The following is a 23771-nucleotide window of genomic DNA, read 5'->3' as shown; positions in this document are numbered from 1 at the left end:
ACATACGTTAAAGCAGAAGTGTACACAGTACAATACAATCAATCAATATAATACAATCAATCAATCAATAGAATACAATCAAAAACATATATACAATTGAAAGGAGTGGAACAGTTTTCATGTATGGAGATTACTGGATGCAGACAGTGCAAGGATGTACACCTACACCATGATCAGTAGTCTTTAAGGTGGTTGTGTTCCATTTGATATCCTTCTCCTATCACAGCAGCTCACACATCTTGCTGCTGCGTTTGCACATTGTCGTACTTCACCCAGCAGATATGGGAGTTTTTCCATCATGGGTTTTTCGAAATTTGGGGTAATTTCGAGACGGTTTGAAAACTTATACTTACACAAATATATACAGATGCCAGGTTGACCCATTTTCAATATTGAACTATGTCATTAATATACCTTAGAGGAGTTGTGTGGAAATAAAAAAAAAAGTCCCCCCCCCCCTTCTGTGTTGCCTAGAACTGGAGGATTGATTTGGGGCTTTGTATTGTAAAGTACAATGTGTGATGTCATCAAGTTGTAATTTGCAATACAAACGCCAAAATCAATCCTCCAGTTCTAGGCAACACAGAAGAGGGGGAACTTTCTTTTTATTTTCACACAACTCCTCTAAGGTATATTAATGACATAGTTCAATATTGAAAATGGGTGGTCTTCCCCTTTAAAACTGGAACAATAATGTGATGAATTGAATTGAAATGTATTTGTGTTTTTTCCTCTGCTTTCCAACTGATTGAAAAGCACTTTGTCTGTGCGTGCGCGCACGTGTGTGTGTGCGTGTGTGTGTGCATGTGTGTGCGCGTGCGTGCCGTCACTATAGCGTGTGTGTGGAGGGACTTTGATGTTCAGAGAACCATGACACAGAACATGAGCAAACACTGCTGTGAGACTCTGGGTTGCTGGGAGACTCGCACACGCAAGTATGTGCACACGCACGCACCGCACGCACGCACGCACGCACGCACGCACGCACGCACGCACGCACGCACGCACGCACGCACGCACGCACGCACGCACGCACACACACATACACACATACACACACACACACAGGGGTGTCACGCCAAATCCTGGGATACAAGGATTCACTGTGGGCCCCCCATGAATGTTCTTCATAGGGGGACAGACTGGGAACGCATTATTACGCATTATTTTGTGCTTTAACTATTGAAAAATAGCATATCTACAAGCTCGCAGCGCGGCACTCGACCTTGTAGATCTGCTATTTTTTGAAAAATCATGAAAATTGTTGGAATATAAGTCTTTGAATATTTAAAATTCTTCTAAGGTTTTTTGAAAAACCTATGTTTCTATGTCAGTGGTGCGCAAACCTTTTCATGTGAAGGATCCCTAAAATGATATGTATTTGGCCACGGACCCCCATCTCAAAATATTTAGTTCCAAGGACCCCCCAGAAGCAAAATTTGAGTTGCAAACATTCGCTTTAAAAATACATATCCTTCATTGGACATTTACACAACTTTTCAAAAATAGCAGATCTGCAAGCTCGCAGCGTGGCATCGTGTGCTTGTATGTCTGCTATCTTTCAATAGTTAAAATAATGAATGGCCCTCCACCTTGGGCCTAGTAACTCAGTCCCCCCCCCCCCCCCCCCAGTTGTGACGCCCCTGCACACACACACACACACACACACACACACACACACACACACACACACACACACACACACACACACACACACACACACACACACACACACACACACACACACACCTCCTAAACCAAACAGGCCTCACGCAGGGACGGCTCACACACACACTGAGGACATTCCTGCTATATTTCTCCCTGCATGAGGTTTATAGGAATACTGTAACCATATCAGGGGGCCAGCTGTCCACATTTAAAATGAAGCAAACACGGAACTAAAAGTTCCCATGCTTGGTTGCTGTTCTGGTAGAAGCAACATGTTCTCCATAGGATTCCTTTCATTTCCCCCCGAACTTTTACATAAAATTTTCGTACCTTAATAAACATTATTGTCGTAAATACTTTATGGTTCTTGACGCTAGTTTCAATCACCATGATATGTGTTTTGTGAAAATATGCTCCAATTCATGTTATAATCGATGTTAAAGCAGGGTATGCTGTAGGAGGGGCTTGTGATCACATCACGCTTGCGATGATTCTTCTTTGTGTGCTTTATTTTCGGCAAGCTCAACACTACATTCTCCCAAGTATCCCTGCGGTTGCACGTGACCGTTGGCAGCCAATAGCATTCGAGATGGTACCATTTCTACCAATGAACGTTGATTTCTACAATGATGGTGGCACCCGTACAAGGGACAGAAAAGCTTCATTTTCACATCATAGAAACCAATGGCTTTCCACCGACCATATTTACAGTCAATGAACCACGCGTGTCGAGCTTGTAGATCTTCTACTTTTGCTGTTTTTGTGTTCTTTCCTACACCCACAGCCTAGAGGTGGAGTTGGCGAAAGGGCCTTTCTGTGTGGAGTTTGCATGTTCTCCCCGTGTCTCCTAGGGCAGATACCCCCCCCAAAAAAAAAAAAACATGCAGTAATCCTGGTCACTATACTGCCTCCCCCTGGCCAGCTGTGGCGTCTGATGGAGGGGAAAGGAACTGGTTGGAATAACGTGTTCTTTCCACACGCTACGTCCAACCGGGGAACCCACCCCGTCAGGTGAAAAAAAAAACGGCTTGGACTCCTCATGCATAGAAGGAAGCATGAGGTCAGGTTGCCCAGGTTGGCAGAGGGAGTGTTGCGCCCAGGATTACATGAGACAATTGACAACGGGTAAAAGAAAATGGGTTACAAAAACATCGAGGGATAAAAACAACTTCAGATTGTCATTGTACCAACCACACCCATCAGTGGGTGGAGAGCTCCGATTGTTTTGCCACACGAGACCGACGGGCGGTGTAGATACCCTGTAGGAGGACCCAGGTTATGATACGTGACTGGTCTGGGCCAGTCAGCAGGAGATGACCAGTCTAACCAGAGTTAACGTCTTAGAACACAGAGGCTTCCCGAAGGTTTCCCGGTTCGATCCCGGGCTCCCCCAGAGTTGGTGTGGAAGAGTCCTTGAGCAAGACTCTTAACTGCTCCTGATGAGCCTTGCATGGTTTCCTCTGCCATCGCTATGTGAATGGGTGAATGTAATGAATGTGTGTGAATGTAATGCACAATATCTATAAAGTGCCTTGGATAAAGGCGCTGTATAAATGCACCATTTACCATTTAAGCAATCCTTCCATACAGTTGTATTGTATTGCTCACGGTCTGGAAACCAACCCCAAGTTACCGACACATTTCCTGCAGACGTTGACGACGGGTCGTCCCACAGTTCAGCGTCCATCGTCCCGTCCGTCAATCACGAGATCCTCGTCTCGTCCGCGCTACGTCTCATTTTGTGTCCACCGCTATTAGCTTTAGCGTCCTGCCTTTCTGCCGCGTTAGCGTGCTAACACACCGCGCAGGACCTTTCCGCTCCTCTACACGGCGACAGAGTTAGCGCTGGCGTTAGCGCTGGCGTTAGCGGTGGTGGTGGTGGTGGTGGCGGTGCCGTGCGCGGCCGCTCCGCTGCCCGGGTGCGGGCAGACCTTGGCGGGCCGGTGCGTCTCCCTGCCGAGGGCACAGCTGCGGGCACACAGCTGGCAGGAGGCGCAGGCGGCGTTGCAGCAGGGCAGCGCGCGGCAGGCGCTCACGCGCCACAGCAGCCAGCCGGGAGACCAGCAGCACCAGCACAGCAGCACCCCGCCTCCCAGCACGCCCAGGAGGATGTAGAGGAGATACACAGGAACCCAGGAGTCTATGGAGGAAACAACAATAAATGATACCAGTAGCATGGAGAGCAGATACAGTAGCCTGACACTCAGCCTGAATTGACATTTCGTTTCACTCCATTATTCAGTCTGAACTTGCTCTCGTCCAAGGCAGTTTCTGGGATGGGCGTTGCCAAAGAGGCAGTCTTCTGCGATTGGTTCACTGTCTGACCAACACAACAGTAGCAAAGCAGATGACAGTGTTGTTATGTGGCTGGCTAGTGGCTAGCATGTTGCTTGCTAGTGCTACTTGCTAACCAAAGAAACAGGCAGAATAGGAGCACTAGGAACTAGGAATCAAACACAACATAACATGCCTGCTACTGATGTTTCATAGCGAGATTGATACGATCGCATATTACTGCGACGGGCGACGCTATGTGCGGTATGGTCCGGCGGCGGCGCTTGTTTACTTGGAAACGCACATGAGTTCTGGGAAAACCCCACCCACGCTGATCACAAGACGCTGATTCACGACGCTGATTCGCCATACGGATTTTCGAACGAGAAAAGCCTCTTCAATGAGAGCACTTCTAGACCCTTGAATCGCCAAAACAAAATCTTAAAGGGGTGTGGCTAGTGATCCAGGGTCTGGAACTAGGCTACAGATACAGAGGAACTGAGCTGTATCTGCGCTGTAACTGAAATGGAAGAACATTTTTGTATTGTCCCTGTAAATAAACATATATTACCAGTAAGACTCCCTAATCGGGAGATAAGCGACCGTTGGTCGCTTATCTCCACAAATAGGCAAAAAAAACTTCTTTCCAAAATCGTCCTGATGGTGGCGCTAGATGGGACAGATGCGTTTTGATTACATGACTGTAGAGATACTGTGCGATTTGCGTGATTTTAGGGCAAAAATTGTAGGAGCAGTGTCCAAAAATGTGTTTAAAAGAATCGGCCTGAAGGTGGCGCTAAATGGGATAGATCCATGTTGATGAGATGAGTGTAGACGTACTGTGTACCGATTAGCGTGATTTTAGGGCAAAATCTGTAGGAGCAGTGTCCAAAAATGTGTTTGAAAAAATCGGCCTGATGGTGGCGCTATATGGGACAGATCCATGTTGATGACATGAGTGTAGACATACTGTGTAGCGATTTGCGTGATTTTAGGGCAAAAATTGTAGGAGCAGTGTCCAAAAATGTGTTTTAAAAAATCGGCCTGAAGGTGGCGCTATATGGGACAGATCCATGTTGATGAGATGAGTGTAGACATACTGTGTAGCGATTTGCGTGATTTTAGGGCAAAAATTGTAGGAGCAGTGTCCAAAAATGTGTTTTAAAAAATCGGCCTGAAGGTGGCGCTATATGGGACAGATCCAAGTTGATGACATGAGTGTAGACATACTGTGTACCGATTTGCGTGATTTTAGGGCAAAAATTGTAGGAGCAGTGTCCAAAAATGTGTTTTGCAAGAATCGGCCTCATGGTGGCGCTAGAAGAGGGCCATGTGAGAAATGAGGGGTGGGGTCTCTGCGCCGCCGAAGCGGACGAATAGGTACCGGCCCCGGCTCTCCCGGTCGCTCCTAGCCCGAGTTGCGGCATTTTATGTGCGCTGCAGTGGAGGGGGTCCTCCACTGGGGGCGCCACCACTTTTGCATCCGTTCTGGAGCACCAGGTGTCGGTGGTCCCCGGGAATTCCCCGTGTGCAGCCCCGTTGGGGTGGTCATTTGGTCTTTTTTGCACATTTGGTAATTTTTATACACCTGGGGGTCCCCCAGGGACCTGGGGGTCCCTGGAGCTCCGGGGGTCCTTGGAGGTTGTAGTTTGGCAGGCAAGGAGTTTGTGTGGAAATTTTGGCATGGATCGGGCCAACGGTGGCGGAGATATGAGTAGGGGGAAAGTGTGACGTGTGACGAGTGACGTGACGGAGGGACAGACGGACGGACTGACTGACGGACTGACAGCCGGTGGAGGTTTGGATAGTTGCGACCGTTAGGTCGCAGTTTAGTATCAAAACCTCCACCGGCCGTCCGTCCGTCCGTCGGTCACACGTCACACGTCACACCTTTGTTTGTGTACGGTGTGATGTCATACTGATGTCAGCAGTGTGATGTCATACTGATGTCAGCAGCTATGTCTCTATATATGGAGTTATATGTTGTTCGTGTCCAAATATGGGGCTTGTGAGGTCAGACTTAGTGAGATTCGTCGGTTATCTCCATATATGGAGGGAGAACCAGCTTATGAGCCGATGAGTTGTGTCAGAGTCGAGATCCTGCTTGCATCTAATCTGTCGGTAGATAATGCCGGTCTTATATAAGGGTCATTTGTGTACGGTGTGATGTCATACTGATGTCAGCAGTGTGATGTCATACTGATGTCAGCAGCTATGTCTCTATATATGGAGTTATATGTTGTTCGTGTCCAAATATGGGGCTTGTGAGGTCAGACTTAGTGAGATTCGTCGGTTATATTTGTGGAGATAAGCGACCAACGGTCGCTTATCTCCCGATTAGGGAGTCTTACTGGTATAGAAGTAACTGCGACCTACGGTCGCAAAAACAATAAAAAATCGTATTAGCTCTATTACCGCCACAGCTAGGCTAATCATATTGTGCAGACCTTGGCATTGTGCGGACCGGGGGGCCCTTTGGTTCACTCTGACCGGCCCTTGTAGGGTTAATGGCAAATTACAAAAGAAACACATTTTCTAATTTTACCTCCATGGACTAAGGCTCCATTTCTTTTATTTTGATGTTTTTTATTCAAGTACATCAGCTTTACAGTCATCAGACGAGGTAAAAAGAACGATCTGTATTGGCATCGCGCAGCCGTCAAAAATGGGGCGAACGGGAACGTCCGTAGCAGTAAAAGAGTTAAGACAAACATTCAAATTTAATTTCTGAGGAATGTTAACAGCCCTAGTGCGCACGTGCACACACACACACACACGCACGCACGCACGCACGCACGCACGCACGCACGCACGCACGCACGCACGCACGCACACACACACAACCCCATTCAGACGGATCTCAGCTGCCAAAACGACCGTCCACTGCAGCTCCATGATGTGAACTTAACCTCCCCGTTCCAATGAGATGCAACACAACAATAGCTGTCTTGGTGGCTCAGAGACTTTGCACAGCGGAGAGAGAAAGAGACAGGCTGCCAGAGGAGCTCAGTCTCACAGGCCTTTCTATTTGCTCCTCCTTTCTTTCTGCCAGGGGAAAGGGACAAGGGTGTCACACCAAATTCTGGGCCCTGGGTACAAGGATTCACTGTGGGCCCCCCATGAATGTTCCTCATAGGGGGGGCATTATTTTGTGCCTTAACTATTGAAAAATAGCAGATACAAGCTCACAGGCAGCATGGCACCAAGTGATTGTAGATCTTGCTATTTTTGAAAAATCCTGAACATTTGTGCAAGTCTTTGAATATTTCAAATCCTTCTAAGGTTTTTGAAAAACCATTTCAAAATATCCCATCTCAAAATAATTATCTAGTTCCAGGAGACCCCCAGAAGCAAAATTTGAGTTACAAATGTTCGCTTAAAAAATACCTATATTCAAAGATTTGCACACATTTTCACAACTTTTCAAACATAGCAGATATACAAGCTCCCAGCGCGGCACTCAGTGCCACGCTGTGAGCTTGTATATCTGCTATTTTTCAATAGCTAAAGTATACAATAATTAAGGCCTGTCCACCTTGGGCCCTGGTAACTCAGTCCCCCCCCCCACCCTGGGATAGAAGCAACACAGAGGACAGGACCTCTGAAAGGGCTGCATTAAGCCGGGAGAATCCATCACAGTTTATTGGTTTACGAGGAGTATTGAGATGGAATTAACAACGACAGGAGGGCAGAACCCACACTACCTTCAACACCCGTCATAGAAGCACTTTGCATCTGAATGCTACTTCACTTAAACCTTTACGAACTGGACACTTTCATTTGGAACCACTTTAACCATTATTATATATACTGTACTTTAGCTATTGAAAGATAGCAGATCTACAAGCTCACACCGCGGCACTGAATACTTCCTTCTGGGGGGTCCCTGGAGCGACATACTTTGAAATGGGGGTTTGTGGCAAAATACACATAATTTTGTAATTTGAAGTCCACAAACTTTTCAAATGTTTCGAAAAATAGCAAGCTTGTATATCTGCTATTTTTCAATAGTTAAAGCATAAAAATAATGGTTAAAGTGGTTCAAATCTAGAGTGACACAGACATGCGTTCCCGGTATAGTCGTGTTAATTTGTCTCCCCAACAAGTGACTGACGCTGGACACAAACAACAGCCTGATTCAGGATCCTCCCAAAGGGAAAGTTGAGGGAGAGTTTTACAGTAGAGAGACTGTGACGTCGTTTGTTGTTTGAGATCTGATCTGATCTGATCCTGACAGACTGACCGCCAGGGACGTGCTGGGCCCCTGATTCAGCCCGGGAAAAAAGAGTTGTAGAGGCCCTCATTGCAGCGCTATAGAGAGAGATCTCTCTATAGCGCTGCTGCTACTCAAATATTTGCCATTTCAGATCATGACAAGTGACAAGCCAGTGGGCCAATGACATGAGTTATATTTCGTCATTGTCGGGTGGAAACCTTGTATGTCCAAAACCATTTTAAAAATGATTTAAACTAGTGAACACAGCAGATCTACAAGCACACAACGCCTCGCACCGCGAGGCGTTGTGTGCTTGTAGATCTGCTGTTTTCACTACTTTTGTGCGACAGCCTTGTATGATGAAGCAGGGCTTTGCTTTGCGAAAAGAATTACACATTTTAAACTTGGAGATGACGATTTACTTTGTTATTTTAAATCTTTTCCTAATGGCCGGCCTGGACCGTTCGGGAGTTGTCCCGCTTTTTCCCAATGGCCAGCACGTCCCTGCTGACCACACTGCTGTGACCAGATCAGATGTGAGTGTCCAGACATTGTTGAGCTGCTGTATCTGTGTTGGTTGCTGCGTTGGTCACAACACCAGAGGCAGCTCCACTAATCATGTTCAACCTGGATTTAACACTATAAAAGGCTCTTATTCGTTCTCCTGCTATACCACCAACATGTGGAACGCCCTCCTGCAAGCCTTAAAGGAAGAAATTGGTATGAAAAGTCACCTTCAGGCGGCTGCTACTCAAGACTTGTGAATAGACTAAGCCCCCATGTTTCCACCCCCCATTTACTATCAAAACCTCCACCGGCTATCTGTCAGTCCGTCAGTCTGTCACGTCACGTCACGTCACGTCACTGCTATTTTTGAAAAGTCGTGAAAATGTGTGCAAATCTTTGAATATATGTATTTTTGAAGCGAATATTTGTAACTCAATCTTTGCTTCTGGGGGGTCTCTGGAAATAAATATTTTGAGATGGGTGTCCGTGGCCAAATACATATCCTTTAGGGGGTCCTTGACATGAAAGATTTTGAGCACCACTGACATTAGAAACAAAGGTTCTTCCAAAAAAAACGTATAGGAAGGATTTGAAAGACTTTTTCACGACTTTTCAAAAATAGCAGATCTACAAGCTCACAGCGCGGCACTCGGTGCCGCGCTGTGAGCTTGTATATCAGCTATTTTTCAACAGTTAAAGCACCCAGGGCCTGCATGTAAGCTCAGTTGCTCACCTGCCACAGACTCTTGACTCGGTGAACCGTTCTCCGTCCCACAGTTCTTCTGGGCGGGGGGCGGGGCGGTGGGCGGGTCTACACTAGGAGGGGGCGGGGTTGGTGTTGGCAGCGGCGGCTGAGAGGGCGGGACCACCTGACCTGCTGGAAGAGAGATGAAACGATATCAGATTTATTATAATAAATATATTATATCTATAGGCCTATATATGATTATTTTGGGGGTCGCGGCCTGAAAAGGTTGAGAACCACTGCTGTAAACAACTGAATGTATGTCCGATGTCTGTCTGATATACATGACATCAGTCACTGATACTATTCACTGCCCAAATTTGGACATAACTGGCATCACTGATACCGGACTAGTGTTATTATATACAGATTTAACAACTGGGGACCCCCGTCCTGACAAGCACTTGGAATTGCAGGTATTAGATTTAGCGTTACTAGGTTCCATAGAGATCCAATAGCAGATTGACATGCTCACAACGCTGCGAGGCGTTGTGAGCATGTAGATCTGCTATTTTCACAATTTTTGCCTCTTGCTTACTTAATATTTGGCAATTTGGCCAGTTTGGTATTAAAACGGTCTTGAAAGTCCTTAAATTGTCACTTTAGAAATGTGCAGGTTATGATACCCTGCATACACTTAAATGTTGGTTTGTTGTGAGTGAGACTTTTCTTTACATTAAGCTAATCACCTGGGGACCCCACAAAATAATTTGAGAACCACTGCAATACAGTATACAATACTACAATAGTAGCTATTGTTAACATGTTGTGAGCTTAATAACTGATTTTTGTCCAGACTGACCTCTACACCCTAAGGTCAGGTTCTTCGAAAGGTCACTGACCTCTGACCCTAAAGGTCACTGACCTTTGCACCCTGAGGTCAGGTTCTCCTCCAGGTCACTGACCTTTGCACCCTGAGGTCAGGTTCTCCTCCAGGTCACTTCCGTCTCCACAGTTGTCGATGTCCTTGTCGTCACACACCAGGCTGAGCGGGATGCACTTCCCGTTCCCACACGTGAAGTAGGGCTCTCCTCTGCACTCTGATTGGTTGAAACCTGGGGCGGCGGTGGCTCAGGGGTAGAGAAACAGTCATTAGAACACGGAGGGTACCCGAAGGGTCCCCAGTTCGATCCCGGGGCTCCCCCAGAGTTAGTGTTGAATAGTCCTTGAGCAAGAAAACCCTACGTCTGCTCCTGGTGAGCAGGTTGGTGCCTTGCATGGTTTCCTCTGCCATCGGTGTATGAATGTGTGTGTGAATGGGTAAATGTAATGCACAATCTATGTAAAGCGCCTTGGATAAAGGTGCTATATAAATGCATCATTTACCATTTAACCTGAGTGTGGATTACAAAGGTTTTAGGGCGGATTCACACTGAGGTCCGACTGATTCCAACTGTTCCTGAAAACGGTTGCCTGCATTCTCATTGGCCAAGATTCGTCCATGCCCAAGTGCACTTCATTCAGCTGTAATGGTAGTCTATGTGTGTGCCTCCCAGGGGCGCTGTTGACTATGGGGCTTTGGAAGATTATAGAATGTCATGTCACAGAATAAGAGGCACTTTTACTGTGTTCCTGACGTTATCTTGAGTTGTAACAATAACAGAACAACAATACACAACCAAAGCAGTGTGTGCTGACGTTTCTTTGAAACATCACAATGTAACGTCGTCTCTAATAATGTTAGTAACGTCACTGGTACATCCTTGGCATCTTAATAGTGACGTCACGGACCAATCCTTGTTATTTTTTTATCCTAGCAGCAGGGTTCGCTACCGCAGTCAACATCCATGTTTATGGAGCGGTAGCTTCACATTGCAGCGCACCGTTCCCGAGGACGCATCAAACAGACTCCAGATTACCTCCCAGGGCGGTCTCGGGTACGGCGCTGTGATATGCGTTTCGGGGAACAGTAAGCAGCCTTCACATCATCACAAAATCTGCCAAGTGGTCTCAAGTGCACACTCGGGACCTCAGTGTGAATATGCCCTTAATTTAGAGGTTTTAATCTGAAATTAGATTAGAATTAGAAAGGTCTGATGAAGACCCCATCTCAAAATATGCTGTTACGGCGGCCCCCCCAGAAACTAACATTTTAAAAGCTTTAAAATATAGGCCCATATATTCAAAGATTTTTGAACAGCTAGAACAGTGGTTCTCAAACTTTGACATTTGAAGGTCTCCCCTTAACTTTGACAGTGTACAAAGGGTCCATTTGCTTCCATTTGTACACTGTCAAAGTTACAAACTCGTAAGGCTCAATTTAGACCCCCATAAAGGAATTTATAGAGAGTCCCTGAAATCCACGTTGAGAACCATTGAGCTAGAGCAGGGATGTATGTCACACTCAAATGCACAGGGGGCCAAAATTTTAGTCGAGGGCCGGACTGGTTCAATGTTTATTTAAATGCGGGCTTGCGGTCACAGGCTCTCGACACGCGCCAATGCACTAGCAGTGCATTGTGGGACTTGTAGTATTGTGGTGGTGCGTGTGTAACAGAGTGACTCATTGCCTCAGCCTGATGGCATCAAAAGTATAATATTTCCCCATCGCAGTCCATAGGGATATCCCTTTGGACTGATGGGTAAGATGTTGGAATTTCATGCGGGAGACCTTGGTTCGAATCCCAGGCATTGCATGTGCAATATACCAGTGGCCAGTGGGCCAGTTCTAATAGTAATTAATTATCATCCCGCGAGCCGAAGATAATTCAATCACAGGCCTGATTTGGCCCCCTGGCCTTGAGTTTGACATAATGTGAGCTAGAGTATAAACTAACGGTGGAAGTGGTTCACATCGAACACATAACGCTTCCCAGGGTGTTGAGCGGGACAAAGACGCAGTTCCTCACCCAGCCTGAAGGAGGTGAAGTCTCCCACGAAGTCCACGCGGGGCTGGGTCCCGCGGGTGACCAGGCGGAGGGTCAGGTGGTTCCCCGTGGAGAGGACGGGCCGCGGCGGGCTCTTCCCGCACAGCGGGGGGCCCACGGGCGGGGCGGCGCGGTCCCGCCCGTCGTAGAACTGGATGTAGGAGCCGGCGTGGCAGGGGTCCCCGGCCCCTCCGCCTTCCTCGTCACCGTTGTTGTTGTTGTAGTTGTTGCTGGGCGTGGGCTTGGGGGCGGAGCCTGGAGGCGACTGGGGCGGGAGAGGGGCGGGGCTTAGGGGCGCCACCCGCAGCAGGCTGTAAGGTAAGGTAAATAAATGTATTTATGCATTTATAAACAAACATACATATAAATAAACACTACATGGAAATAAACACACCTGTAGACCAGGAAGAAGGTAAGGTAAGGTAAATAATTATAAATAAACATACTGTTAGTGCATTTTCAGGTCGTGACCACCAAAATAATCATACCTGATGAGCACTAAGAGTCGAGGCATTGCATTTTGTATAATCCCTCTAGGACCCACTGTTGTAATGTTACAACGTTTGTATTTTATCCAAAAAAAGGTTTAAATCATTTTATTTTAGCTCCCCCTACCACCTAAACTTCACCATTGGATTCTATTGTTTAGTATTACAATGCCATTGGCCACAATATTTGCATATAAATACCCCCCACAGAGGCTGACATTCACACCCGCCACAGAGGCTGACATTCCAGAGTTTTGACGAACAACATCTCACTTTTTAAGTAAAATGCCTCTAATATTTTTTTTGGTGATCATTAGAATGTCTAGAACATGTACATATGTTATTATTGTGAAAAATATCCCCCAAATTAGAGCATGATTTATGATTTTTGATTTATGGCTATAAAACCTTACAACAACATTTTTTTGAAAGTATTTCTATTTGTGGGTCTTAGAGGGATAACACGGTTCTATTGTGATTCATAATATATTATTTTCACAATTTCTGCCTCTAATATCTGACAATTTTGTCATTTTAGAAGAATTAAAAAGTTCTTAAATTGTCACTTTAGAAATGTAGGCCTACAGATGCCCTCTATATACACTTCAACTTTATGTTGGTTTGTTTACCATTGAGTGATGAAAACAATGCTGCACATTAAGTTAATCATCTGGGGACCCCCCTGGGGGTCCTCCCGACCCACAGGTTGAGGACCCCTGCTGTAAACAGATCAACCCACCTGTAGACCAGGAAGAAGCGGAAGTGGAACTGCACCTTGTCCCTGGGGGAGGCGGCCTGCATGGTCAGGTGACAGTCCGTTCCCATGGTGACGAAGTAGTACTTCTTAGACTCACTGTGAGAGTTGACCACCATGCCGTCCCCACGGATGGTCTGGCCGCAGAAATCTACCACGTTTACTGTGAATTAAATACATTAATGACATTATAAACACATTAACATCCAGTGTTGGGGAAGTTAAAGTTACATGTAACTGAGTTACGTAACTAAGTAACATTTTGCTGTAACTTACTGGTAACTGAGTTCATATTTCTGCAACTCGTCAAGTAACTAAGATACTTTTTGGGTCATTTTTGGCTCAAGTTACAAGAAGTTACAAGCAAAGTTATAACTTTACATTTAAGTTTTGTTAACATCACTGTAAATAAAATACATTAGTGACACAGACATTATAAACATATTAACAGTTACATTAGTTAGTTAGTTAGAAAGTTTTATTTCGGTCCCATTTGGCAGCCAGTATAGTACAATACATTCAATATCAGTATACACTGTATGGTCCGAAAAGGTATAGGCAGAAGCTTACGCTTATAATGCCTACCCCATATAAATAAAATTACATTACATTACATTACTAACACCATGCTGTCTCCACGGATGGTCTGACCACAGAAATCTACTACGTTTACTGTAAATAAATATATGTTAATAAATATATTTAGGAATATATGTTTATAACAAGGATGGTTTGACCGCAGAAATCTACCACATTTGCTGTAAACACATTTAACATGTTCACTGTTAATAAATACATATGTTTATAACAATATATATATGTTCACTGTTGATACAAATATGTATTAGGGCTTTCACCAACTAGTCGACTAACCACTAGTCGAGCTTGTTGGTACTAGTCAAAAAGTCAGTAAACGGAATAGTATTATCCAGTCATCTACACACTGCATCTAGCCAGCAGTATCTCCCCTTTCAGAGTTCACGCAAAGTTCACCCAAAGTGAACGTCTGTGTCTCTCTGGCTACAACATTCCCCCTAGGGGTCGCGGACCCCCTGCTGAAGACCTCTGATCTAGACAAAAGTAGAGGGTACAGTATGCACATACATAAAGTGAACTGAGTGGCAAAGTGATTTTAAGGTCATTTGACGTTGTTTAACGTCGTTTAAAATGTAGGCCTAGAATTATTGAATGCTTTAACCATTGAAAAATAGCAGATATACAAGCTCACAGCGCTGTGAGCTTGTAGATCTGCTATTTTTGAAAAAGTTGTGAAAATGTGTGCGAATATAATTATGTATTTTCAAAGCGAACGTTTGTAACTCAAATTTTGCTTCTGGGTGGTCCCTGGAACTAAATATTTTGAGATGTGGGTCCGTGGCCAAATACATATCATTTTGGGGGTCCTTCACATGAAAAGGTTTGAGCACCACTGACATAGTAGTCTCTCAAGAACAGACTAACTGAGCTCCAGTTAAGTGAAAAGGACCTTTTCTTTGACGATGGCTGGCCAGATTGCTGACATAGAAACATAGGGTTTTCAAAAAACCTTAGAAGAATTCAAAAGACACTGGATCAGGCTCACCACGCTGCGAGCTTGTATATCTGCTATTTTTCAATAGCTAAAGCATAAAATATTGATACACAATAATGTGTACCCATTCTAAATGGGTTAATGCAATCAGATAGGACTTTTCGGTATGGATGTATGGGCTGTCAAGGCCAGAAAGAAGTTGTTTGCCACTCAGTAGAACTGCGTCTCATGTTATTATGAGCTCCTAGCTAATTCCTACACTTCTTTCCTATTTCCTTGTTTTCCTTGCTTGACTATAACATACAAGCAAGGAGGAACTAGGAAATGGGATTTGATTTAAGGCAGGGGACTTCAACATTTTCAGGCCAAGGACCCCTTAGCTGAGAGAGATGGAGCAGGAACTCCCAGATTCCATATAGTTTCATCATTTGACAGCACAATCATCAGTGTATTTTGGATTCATGTCAATTTGCGTTTTCAGATATTTAACCACTTGAACCATCAATACGTAATAAACTTGACCTTTCACTCTGTACTTAGTCTGCTCTTTTTTCCCCTCTACACCAAAGCTCTTTGCCGAAAATAGCCGATCTACAAGCTCACAACGCCTCGCACTGCGAGGCGTTGTGAGCTTGCAGATCTGCTATTTTTGGCTAAAGTTCTCAGAATAAGGACATTAGGGTTCAAGTGGTTTATATAAAAAAGGAGAAAAAAAGGTTTCTATCACACAAAGATTTGAAGGACCCCCTGTAGTAACTCTTGAAGACCCCCTATAGGGGTCCCGGACCCCCTGTTGAAGACCCCTGATTTAAGGACTTGAGACGCAGCTTAGAGGAGTTCCCACATAACATCCGGGTAGGATGATGATGTCACAGGCAAACACATTCTCATTTCTCACCCTCGCACGCACGCACGCACGCACGCACGCACGCACGCACGCACGCACGCACGCACGCACGCACGCACGCACGCACGCACAATTCCTGGTCCGGGTGTCAAATAAAGGGATCAACAGCACAGTCATTGAAAAGTGTCTGATTACCCCCCCCCCCCCCCCCCCCCCCCCCCCCTCTCATCCCGGACCCTCTGGGCTGTAAGCCAACATAATGAGAAGATTAACGACCCCGGACTTTATGAGCTCTGTAACCCGGGGAGACCACGGGACTCTCTCCTGCCGTGACCCCCCCCCCCCCTTCCCCCCCTATGCGTATCAGAAATGCTCTTCACTCCATACTCTATAACCCAGTGGTTCTCAACCTGTGGGCCGGGACCCCCAGTGGGGTCCCCAAACGATTTGGGGTAGTAGCCTATATCGTCGTTGTCGGGTGAAAAGCTTGTATGTCCAATACCGTTCGTTTTGCATTTATCATTTTGAAAATGATTTAAACTAGTGAAAACAGCTGATCTAGTTGTGTGCTTGTAGATCTGCTGTTTTCACTACTTTTGTGCTACGGCCTTGTATGATGAAGCAGGGATTTACTTTGTGAAAAAAAAAATATGTATATACAAATTTGAAACTTGGAGATACGAGGTTTCTGCCCGACAGTGACGATATGATTGAAATTAATGTGAACCCTTGTATTTTGTCACTCGACAGTAAACAAACCAATATAACGTTTGATTTTCTAAAGTGAAAATTTAAGGATTTTTTAATACCTCTAAAATGGCAAATTAAACATTGCCCAAATTGTCTAATATTATAGAGGCAGTAATTGTGAAAATAGCTGATCTACATGCTCACAACGCCTCATAACACTTAGAAATGCATGCTCTGCATGCCTTGGGCCGGATTGAATCATCTGTTTGCCACCCCTGGTCCAGAGGGTATCTGTACATTTCTAAAGTGACAATTTAATGACTTTTTAATACCTTTAAAATGGCAATTAAACGTTGGCTAAATTGTCTAATATTAGAGGCAAGAATTCTGAAAATTGCAGATCTACAAGCTGAGCATGTACATCTGCTATTTTCACCATAGAACCATGCGATACAAAATGAAGGCTAATGCCTCAACTCTTAGTGCTCCTCGTTAATCAGTTAAAATATGATTATTTTGGGGGTCGCGGCCTTTAAAGGTTGAGAACCACTGCTCTAGAGGGTTCTAAATTGACAATTACAAGTACTGTCAGAGTTATAGGGGAGACCCTGAAATGTAAAAGTCTGTGAATCATTGGTTAGAATGAAGTTCACTCACCAGTCTCTATATATTAATGATATCTTTACCCACCAGTCCCTATAGATTAAAGGAGTATTTCAGCCCCAAAATGACTTTTCTTTTTCCTATTGAATACTCACGCCATGGAGACTTGAGTTCAATAATATATAATTATATTTTTGTAATTGTCACATTCTTAAGACAAAAAAAAAATATATGTTATAGTCAATTTACTCCCATCGATTCCAGATGGGGACCCAAATGCATTTGGGCCCTAATCCGGAATCAATGGGGGTACATTTATTGTAATCAGAGGCGTTAATTGGGTATGGCAAGCTTTGGCAGCTGCCATACCTTGGTTACAGGGGAAAATAATAAAATGTACTGTAATCGTGCCTGTTGCTAAGGTATGGCAACATGACTGGTGGCGCGCGTGCAAGACACCAGTCATGTTGCCATACCTTAGCTTTTTCTGAACTGATGCCGCTGATTGTAATCAAATTATTGTCTTAGAAATGCGACAAAAAACTAAAAAAATATATTACTACACTCAAGTCTCAAGGCGTGAGTAATCCAAAGACAAAAAGTCGTTTTGGGGGTGACTACTCCTTTAACGATATCTCCACTCACCAGTCTCTATAGCTGTGCTGTTGGCTGTCATCAGACACACAGTGAGGAGCAGCTTGGACACCAGATGATGGAACACCATGCTCTCCATGATCAGTGGATCCTCCGCTTCCAACCGCTGGGAGATGAAGAAGGTCTGTTAGTCCAAGGCAAACAGCTGTTCTCTAGACTGAGACACAGTCATAGATGATGTTGTTAAGAGAACAACAACATTGTGACTCTTTAAGCTGACGTTAAAGATTGTTCTGCTGAAAGTTGCGTTGAAACAAGACGAGCGAGAGCTCTCCCTCTGTCCCTCTCTATATGTCTCTCTCGCTCTCTCTTTCTCTCTACTCCGTCCCTCTACAGTACATGTCTGATCAGGGGAGTCACAATGAAAGGGGGGTAAAAGTGGGACTGAGTTACTAGGGCCCAAGGGGCCCTAATTATTTTATACTTTAGCTATTAAAAAATATCAGATATACAAGCTCACAGCGCGGCACCGAGTGTCGCGCTGCGAGCTTGTAGATCTGCTATTTTTTTTAAAGTCGTGAAAATATTTGCTAATCTTTGAATATATGTATTTTTTAAGCGAATATTTGTAACTCAAATTTTGCTTCTGGGGGGGGGGGGGGGGTCCCTGGGGGGGGGGGGGGGGGGGGGGTCCCTGGAACTAAATATTTTGAGATGGGGGTCCGTGGCCAAATATATGTCATTTTGGGGGTCCTTCAATTGAAAAGGTGTGAGCAGCACTGATATAGAAACAGGTTTTTCAAAGATTTTTTCAAAGACATTTTCAAATACTTTTTCAAAGACTTTTTCAAAAAATAGCAGATCTACAAGCACACATTATAATCTGCTATTTTTCAATAGTTAAAGCACAAAATAATGCGTAATAATGCGTTCCCAGTCTAAATGGGTTAAACCCTTTCATAGGAGGGCCCGCAGTGAATCCTTGTACCCAGGGCCCATAATTTGGTGCGACACTCCTGCTGACGATTGTTCCCATGAACACTCCCCCCAGTCTCCCCTTTAACCCCCACCCCCCCCAGACGCACGCACGCACGCCACGCACGCACGCACGCACACACTTCCCAGAGCTCTTTCTCTCTTGTCAGATGAACTAAACTTTATTGCCACCTACTGCGGACGACACATTACATCCTCTGTAAAACGAAGAAGTGGTTCTCCTTCTAGGACAATACATTTTAGATCAGGGGTCTTCAACATTTTCAGGCCAAGGACCCCTTGGCTGAGAGAGAGATGAAGCAGGGACCCCCACAACCTGTTCATAGATTCCATATAGTTTCATTGTTTGACAGCACAAACATCAGTGTATTTTGGATTCATGTTAATGTGTGTGTTCAGATATTTAACCACTTGAACGGTCAATACTTAATAAACCTTTCACTGTACTTAGTCTGCTCTTTTCACCCTTCAAAGCTCTTTGCCAAAAATAGCCGATCTACAAGCTCACAACGCCTCGCAGCGCGAGGCGTTGTGAGCTTGTAGATCTGCTATTTTTGGCTAAAGTTCTCAGAATATGGACGCTAGGGTTCAAGTGGTTAATATAAGAAAGGGGGGAAAAAACAAGTTCCTATCACACAAAGATTTGGCGGCCCCCTTGTAGTGACTCTGAGGACCCCCTAGGGGTCCCGGACCCCCTGTTGAAGACCCCTGTTCGGTGCAAATATAACATTCTCCTGGGTTATTGGTGTCATAATGGATGCAAACCAGTTCACTAAAACATCAGTTAAATAATGACTTAGGCTACAGTATTGATTAGACCTGATAAATAAAATACGTCTACACTATTGATTATGTCAGTTCAATAAAATACATCATTGTTCAGTCATTTATACAGCTTTTGGTTTGATGCAGTGACCTCCGAATGACACCTCATAAGGTCAGAGGTCAAATAGTTTATAGAACCTCTTTAAAGACTTAGGGGGGCGTGGCCACGTATCTGGCTCGTAACTTAAGGATGCGTAACGTAACCTTTGAAGCAGCTATTGGCTCCTAACCAACAGTACAAAATAGTTACTGTGAATTTGTGTTATCCCGGTACTTTCAGCAAAAAAATACTAGGTAGTTTGCTGTAACATTTCGGACGCCAAAACAACTGGCACACAAAATACTGGTGTTTCTCTTCACAGACCACCCAACACCGTTAGACCTCCTCCAGCACAGCTCAGTGAGATGGATTCAAATGGAAAGAATTGAGATCTTGCCGGTCTGACTCTCAGAGACACTGGAACGAGAGAGAGAGAGAGAGAGAGAGAGAGAGAGAGAGAGAGAGAGAGAGAGAGAGACTGAGATAATGTACTGTCGTTGGGGAAATTGTGACCCTCATTTATCAATGGAACAAAATGAATTAAACTCATATCCAAGTGTTCGTCTGGGCGAGCCATAGAACATACTAAAAGATGGGCCCTTAAAACCTATTGGATCCAAGTTATAGCACTTTGAACAATCTATTACCAGTAAGACTCCCTAATCGGGAGATAAGCGACCATCAGGTCACAGCGTGATTTTAGGGCAAAATGTGTAGGAGCAGTGTCCAAAAAATGTGTTTGAAAAAATATATGGGACAGATCCATGTTGATGACATGAGTGTAGACATAGGCCTACTGTGTACCGATTTGCATAATTTTAGGGCAAAATCTGTAGGGGCAGTGTCCAAAAATGTGTTTGAAAAAGTCGGCCCGATGGTGGCGCTATATGGGACAGATCAATGTTGATGGCATGAGTGTAGACATACTGTGTACCGATTTGCGTGATTTTAGGGCAAAATCTGTAGGAGCAGTGTCCAAAAATGTGTTTGAAAAAATGGGCCTGATGGTGGCGCTATATGGGACAGATCCATGTTGATGACATGAGTGTAGACATACTGTGTACCGATTTGTGTGATTTTAGGGCATAATCTGTAGGAGCAGTGTCCAAAAATGTGTTTGAAAAAATGGGCTTGATGGTGGCGCTATATAGGACAGATTCATGTTGACGGCTCTCTTGGCGCCGCCGAGGCGGGTGCGTGGGTACCGGCCCTCCCGGTCGCTCCTAGCCCGAGTTAAGCATTCTATGTGTGCTGCAGTGGCGGGGGTCCTCCACTAGGGGTGCGACCACTTTTGCATCCATTCTGGAGCACCAGGAGTCGGTGGTCCCTGGGAATTCCCCGTGAACAGCCCCGTTGGGGTGGTCATTGGTCATTTTAGCACTTTTTGGCAGTGGCAACAGGGGGTCCCTGGGGGTCCCTGGAGCTCCGGGGGTCCCGGGAGGGGTGGAGGTTGTGGATTGGCAGGCAAGGAGTGTGTGTGCAAAGTTTGGCATGGATTGGGGCAACGGTGGCGGAGATATGAGTTGGGGAAAAGTGTGACGTGACGGACAGACTGACAGACAGCCTGTCGAGGTTTTGGTAGTAACTGCGACCTGACGGTCGCAATTAGATTTGGAATTAAGTAGAAAGTAGCAAAAAAATATATAAAAAAGTTAGGGTTCCAGCCAGGGGTCGCACAGCAATGTGTCACATCACATCCACACGTTCCTCTTGACGAGCTATACAACATACTAAAATATGGGCACTATCAGCAAAATTAAGGCTTAAAATCTTTGTTTCGAGGACATGGTCTTTTGTCTTTTTTTGGGGTGTTGAAGTCAATCGGAGAAAAAAAAAAGATTAAACTTATATCCACGTGTTCGTCTAGGCGAGCTACTTTAGACTACATTACACATGTAGTATCTTCTAATAGAAAGAAAACACAAACACTTTATGACAACCTTGAAAAGACACCGGTATGGAACTCCTGGTTCACTGGGACGGGGTTCAATTCCCTGCGGTGTCCTGCTGTCAGATATTGATCTGTCTGTCATAATACACTTTAGTGTTAGATTTAGAATTAAGGATAAAGTAGCAAACAAATGCTAAGAAGTTAGGGTTCCAGGGGTCGCACAGCAATGTGTCACACATCCACACGTTCGTCTCGGCATGTTATACAACATACTAAAAGATGGGCATTATCGGAAAATTAAGACCTAAAATCGATGTTTTGACCTATTATAGTCTTTTGTCTTTTTGGGGGTTTTGAAGTCAAACGGAAAAAATATTTTTAAACTCATATCACGTTCGTCTTGGCGAGCTATAGAACATACTAAAAGATGGGTGCTTAAAACCTATTGGATTCCAATTTATCACACTTTGAACAATCTAGGATTAGATTTACAATTAAGGAGACAATTTCTAAGACATTTTAATTGTGCCTGCAACTCGCTAGGTGTGTGCAACCCTGTGTAGCGGTTGGTGTTAGCATTAGCATTTTTAACATTAGCATTTGTTAGCATTAGCATTTATCGGAAAAAAGTAGGGTTCCAGGGGTCGCACAGCAATGTGTCACACATCCACACGTTCGCCTCGACGGGCTATACAACATACTAAAAGATAGGCACTATCGGAAAAAAATGAATTAATTTCATATCCACGCGTTCGTCTCGATGAGCTATACAACATACTAAAAGACGGGCACTTAAAACCTATTGCTTTCCGAGTTATCACACTTTGAAAATTCGAGGATTAGATTTAGAATTAAGGAGACAATTTCTAAGACATTTTAAGTGTGCCTGCAACTCGCTAAGTGTGTGCAACCCTGTGTAGCAGTTGGTGTTAGCATTAGCATTTATAACATTAGCATTTGTTAGCATTAGCATTTGTTAGCATTATCATTTGTCCAAAAAAAGTACCAGGGGTCGCACAGCAATGTGTCACACATCCACACGTTCGTCTAGACGAGCTATACAACATACCAAAAGATAGGCACTATCGGAAATGTAAGACTTAAAATCTATGTTTTGATGCCTTACTATAGTCTTATGTCATTTTTTTATAATTTTTAACCCACGATTTTGCAACCCATTTTCACCCAGTGCCAATTGCCTATGTAATCCTGGGCTCTGCTCTCCCTCTGCCACGCCTGGGGAGACAACGGACTGACCTCATGCTTCCTTCAATGCATGAGTAGTCACAAGCTGTTTCTTTTCACCTGACAGGGGGGATTTCCCCGGGATGGACGTAGCGCGTTGAAGGAACAGGTTATTCCAACCAGTTCCTTTCCCCTCCATTGAGCGCCCCGGCTGGCCAGGGGGAGGCATTATTGAGACCAGGATTACTATAGTCTTATGTAATTTTGGGGGTTTTGAAGACAATCTAAAAAAATATATATATATTTCATGAGTTACCACACTTTGAAAATGTGTCGAAAAAAGTAGGGTTCCAGGGGTCGCACAGCAATGTGTCACACATCCACAAGTTCGTCTCGACAAGCTATACAACATACCAAAAGATAAGCATTATCGAAAATGTAAGACTCAAAATCTATGTTTTGACGCCTTACTATTATAGCCTTATGTAATTTTGGGGGTTTTGAAGACAATCTGAAAAAAATTTAAACATTTCATATCCACGCGTTCGTCTCGAAGAGCTATACAACATACTAAAAGACGGGCGCTCAAAATCTATGTTTTGACGCCTTACTATAGCCTTATGTAATTTTGGGGGTTTTGAAAACAATCTGAAAAAAAAAATTAACACATTTCATATCCACGCGTTCGTCTCGACGAGCTATACAACATACCAAAAGATAAGCACTATCGAAAATGTAAGACTCAAAATCTATGTTTTGACGCCTTACGCCTTATGTAATTTTGTGGGTTTTATTTATTTTAATATAGTTTTTATTGGGGGTACCGGTATGTAGCAAAATACAAAACAGGTGAAAAAGTGAGTTTCCCCTTTGACATAGGAAGGACACGAAAAAACAGACAAAAAGACAAAGACAGACCAAAACAAAAAGACAAAAAAGTCAGCCAAAGAAAAAACAATAAAAGTAAAAGTAGTTGTTGACAGCATCCAGGACGGAAAACCTTAGATAATAATATAAGCGGGATTCAGGGAAATAAAACCCAGACTGTTC

The 23771-nt window shown here is 44.4% G+C and overlaps 1 protein-coding gene across 1 annotated transcript; it reads right to left on the bottom strand.

The window, feature by feature from the left end:
- Positions 1-3491: 3491 nt before the first annotated feature.
- ldlrad2 (low density lipoprotein receptor class A domain containing 2) lies at positions 3492-17923 on the bottom strand (the record flags this gene model as incomplete). The annotated part of the gene is made up of 6 exons (XM_080749557.1): positions 3492-3808; positions 9399-9539; positions 10316-10465; positions 12260-12588; positions 13505-13682; positions 17836-17923. The coding sequence occupies 6 exons, from the start codon at positions 17921-17923 to the stop codon at positions 3492-3494; spliced, it is 1203 nt and encodes a 400-aa protein (XP_080605683.1).
- Positions 17924-23771: the final 5848 nt, after the last annotated feature.

This window comes from Nannobrachium achirus (assembly GCF_963921795.1).
Source record: "Nannobrachium achirus genome assembly, chromosome: 19".
Taxonomy (NCBI): Eukaryota; Metazoa; Chordata; class Actinopteri; order Myctophiformes; family Myctophidae; genus Nannobrachium; species Nannobrachium achirus.
This window is presented reverse-complemented; position numbering and strand designations above follow the sequence as displayed.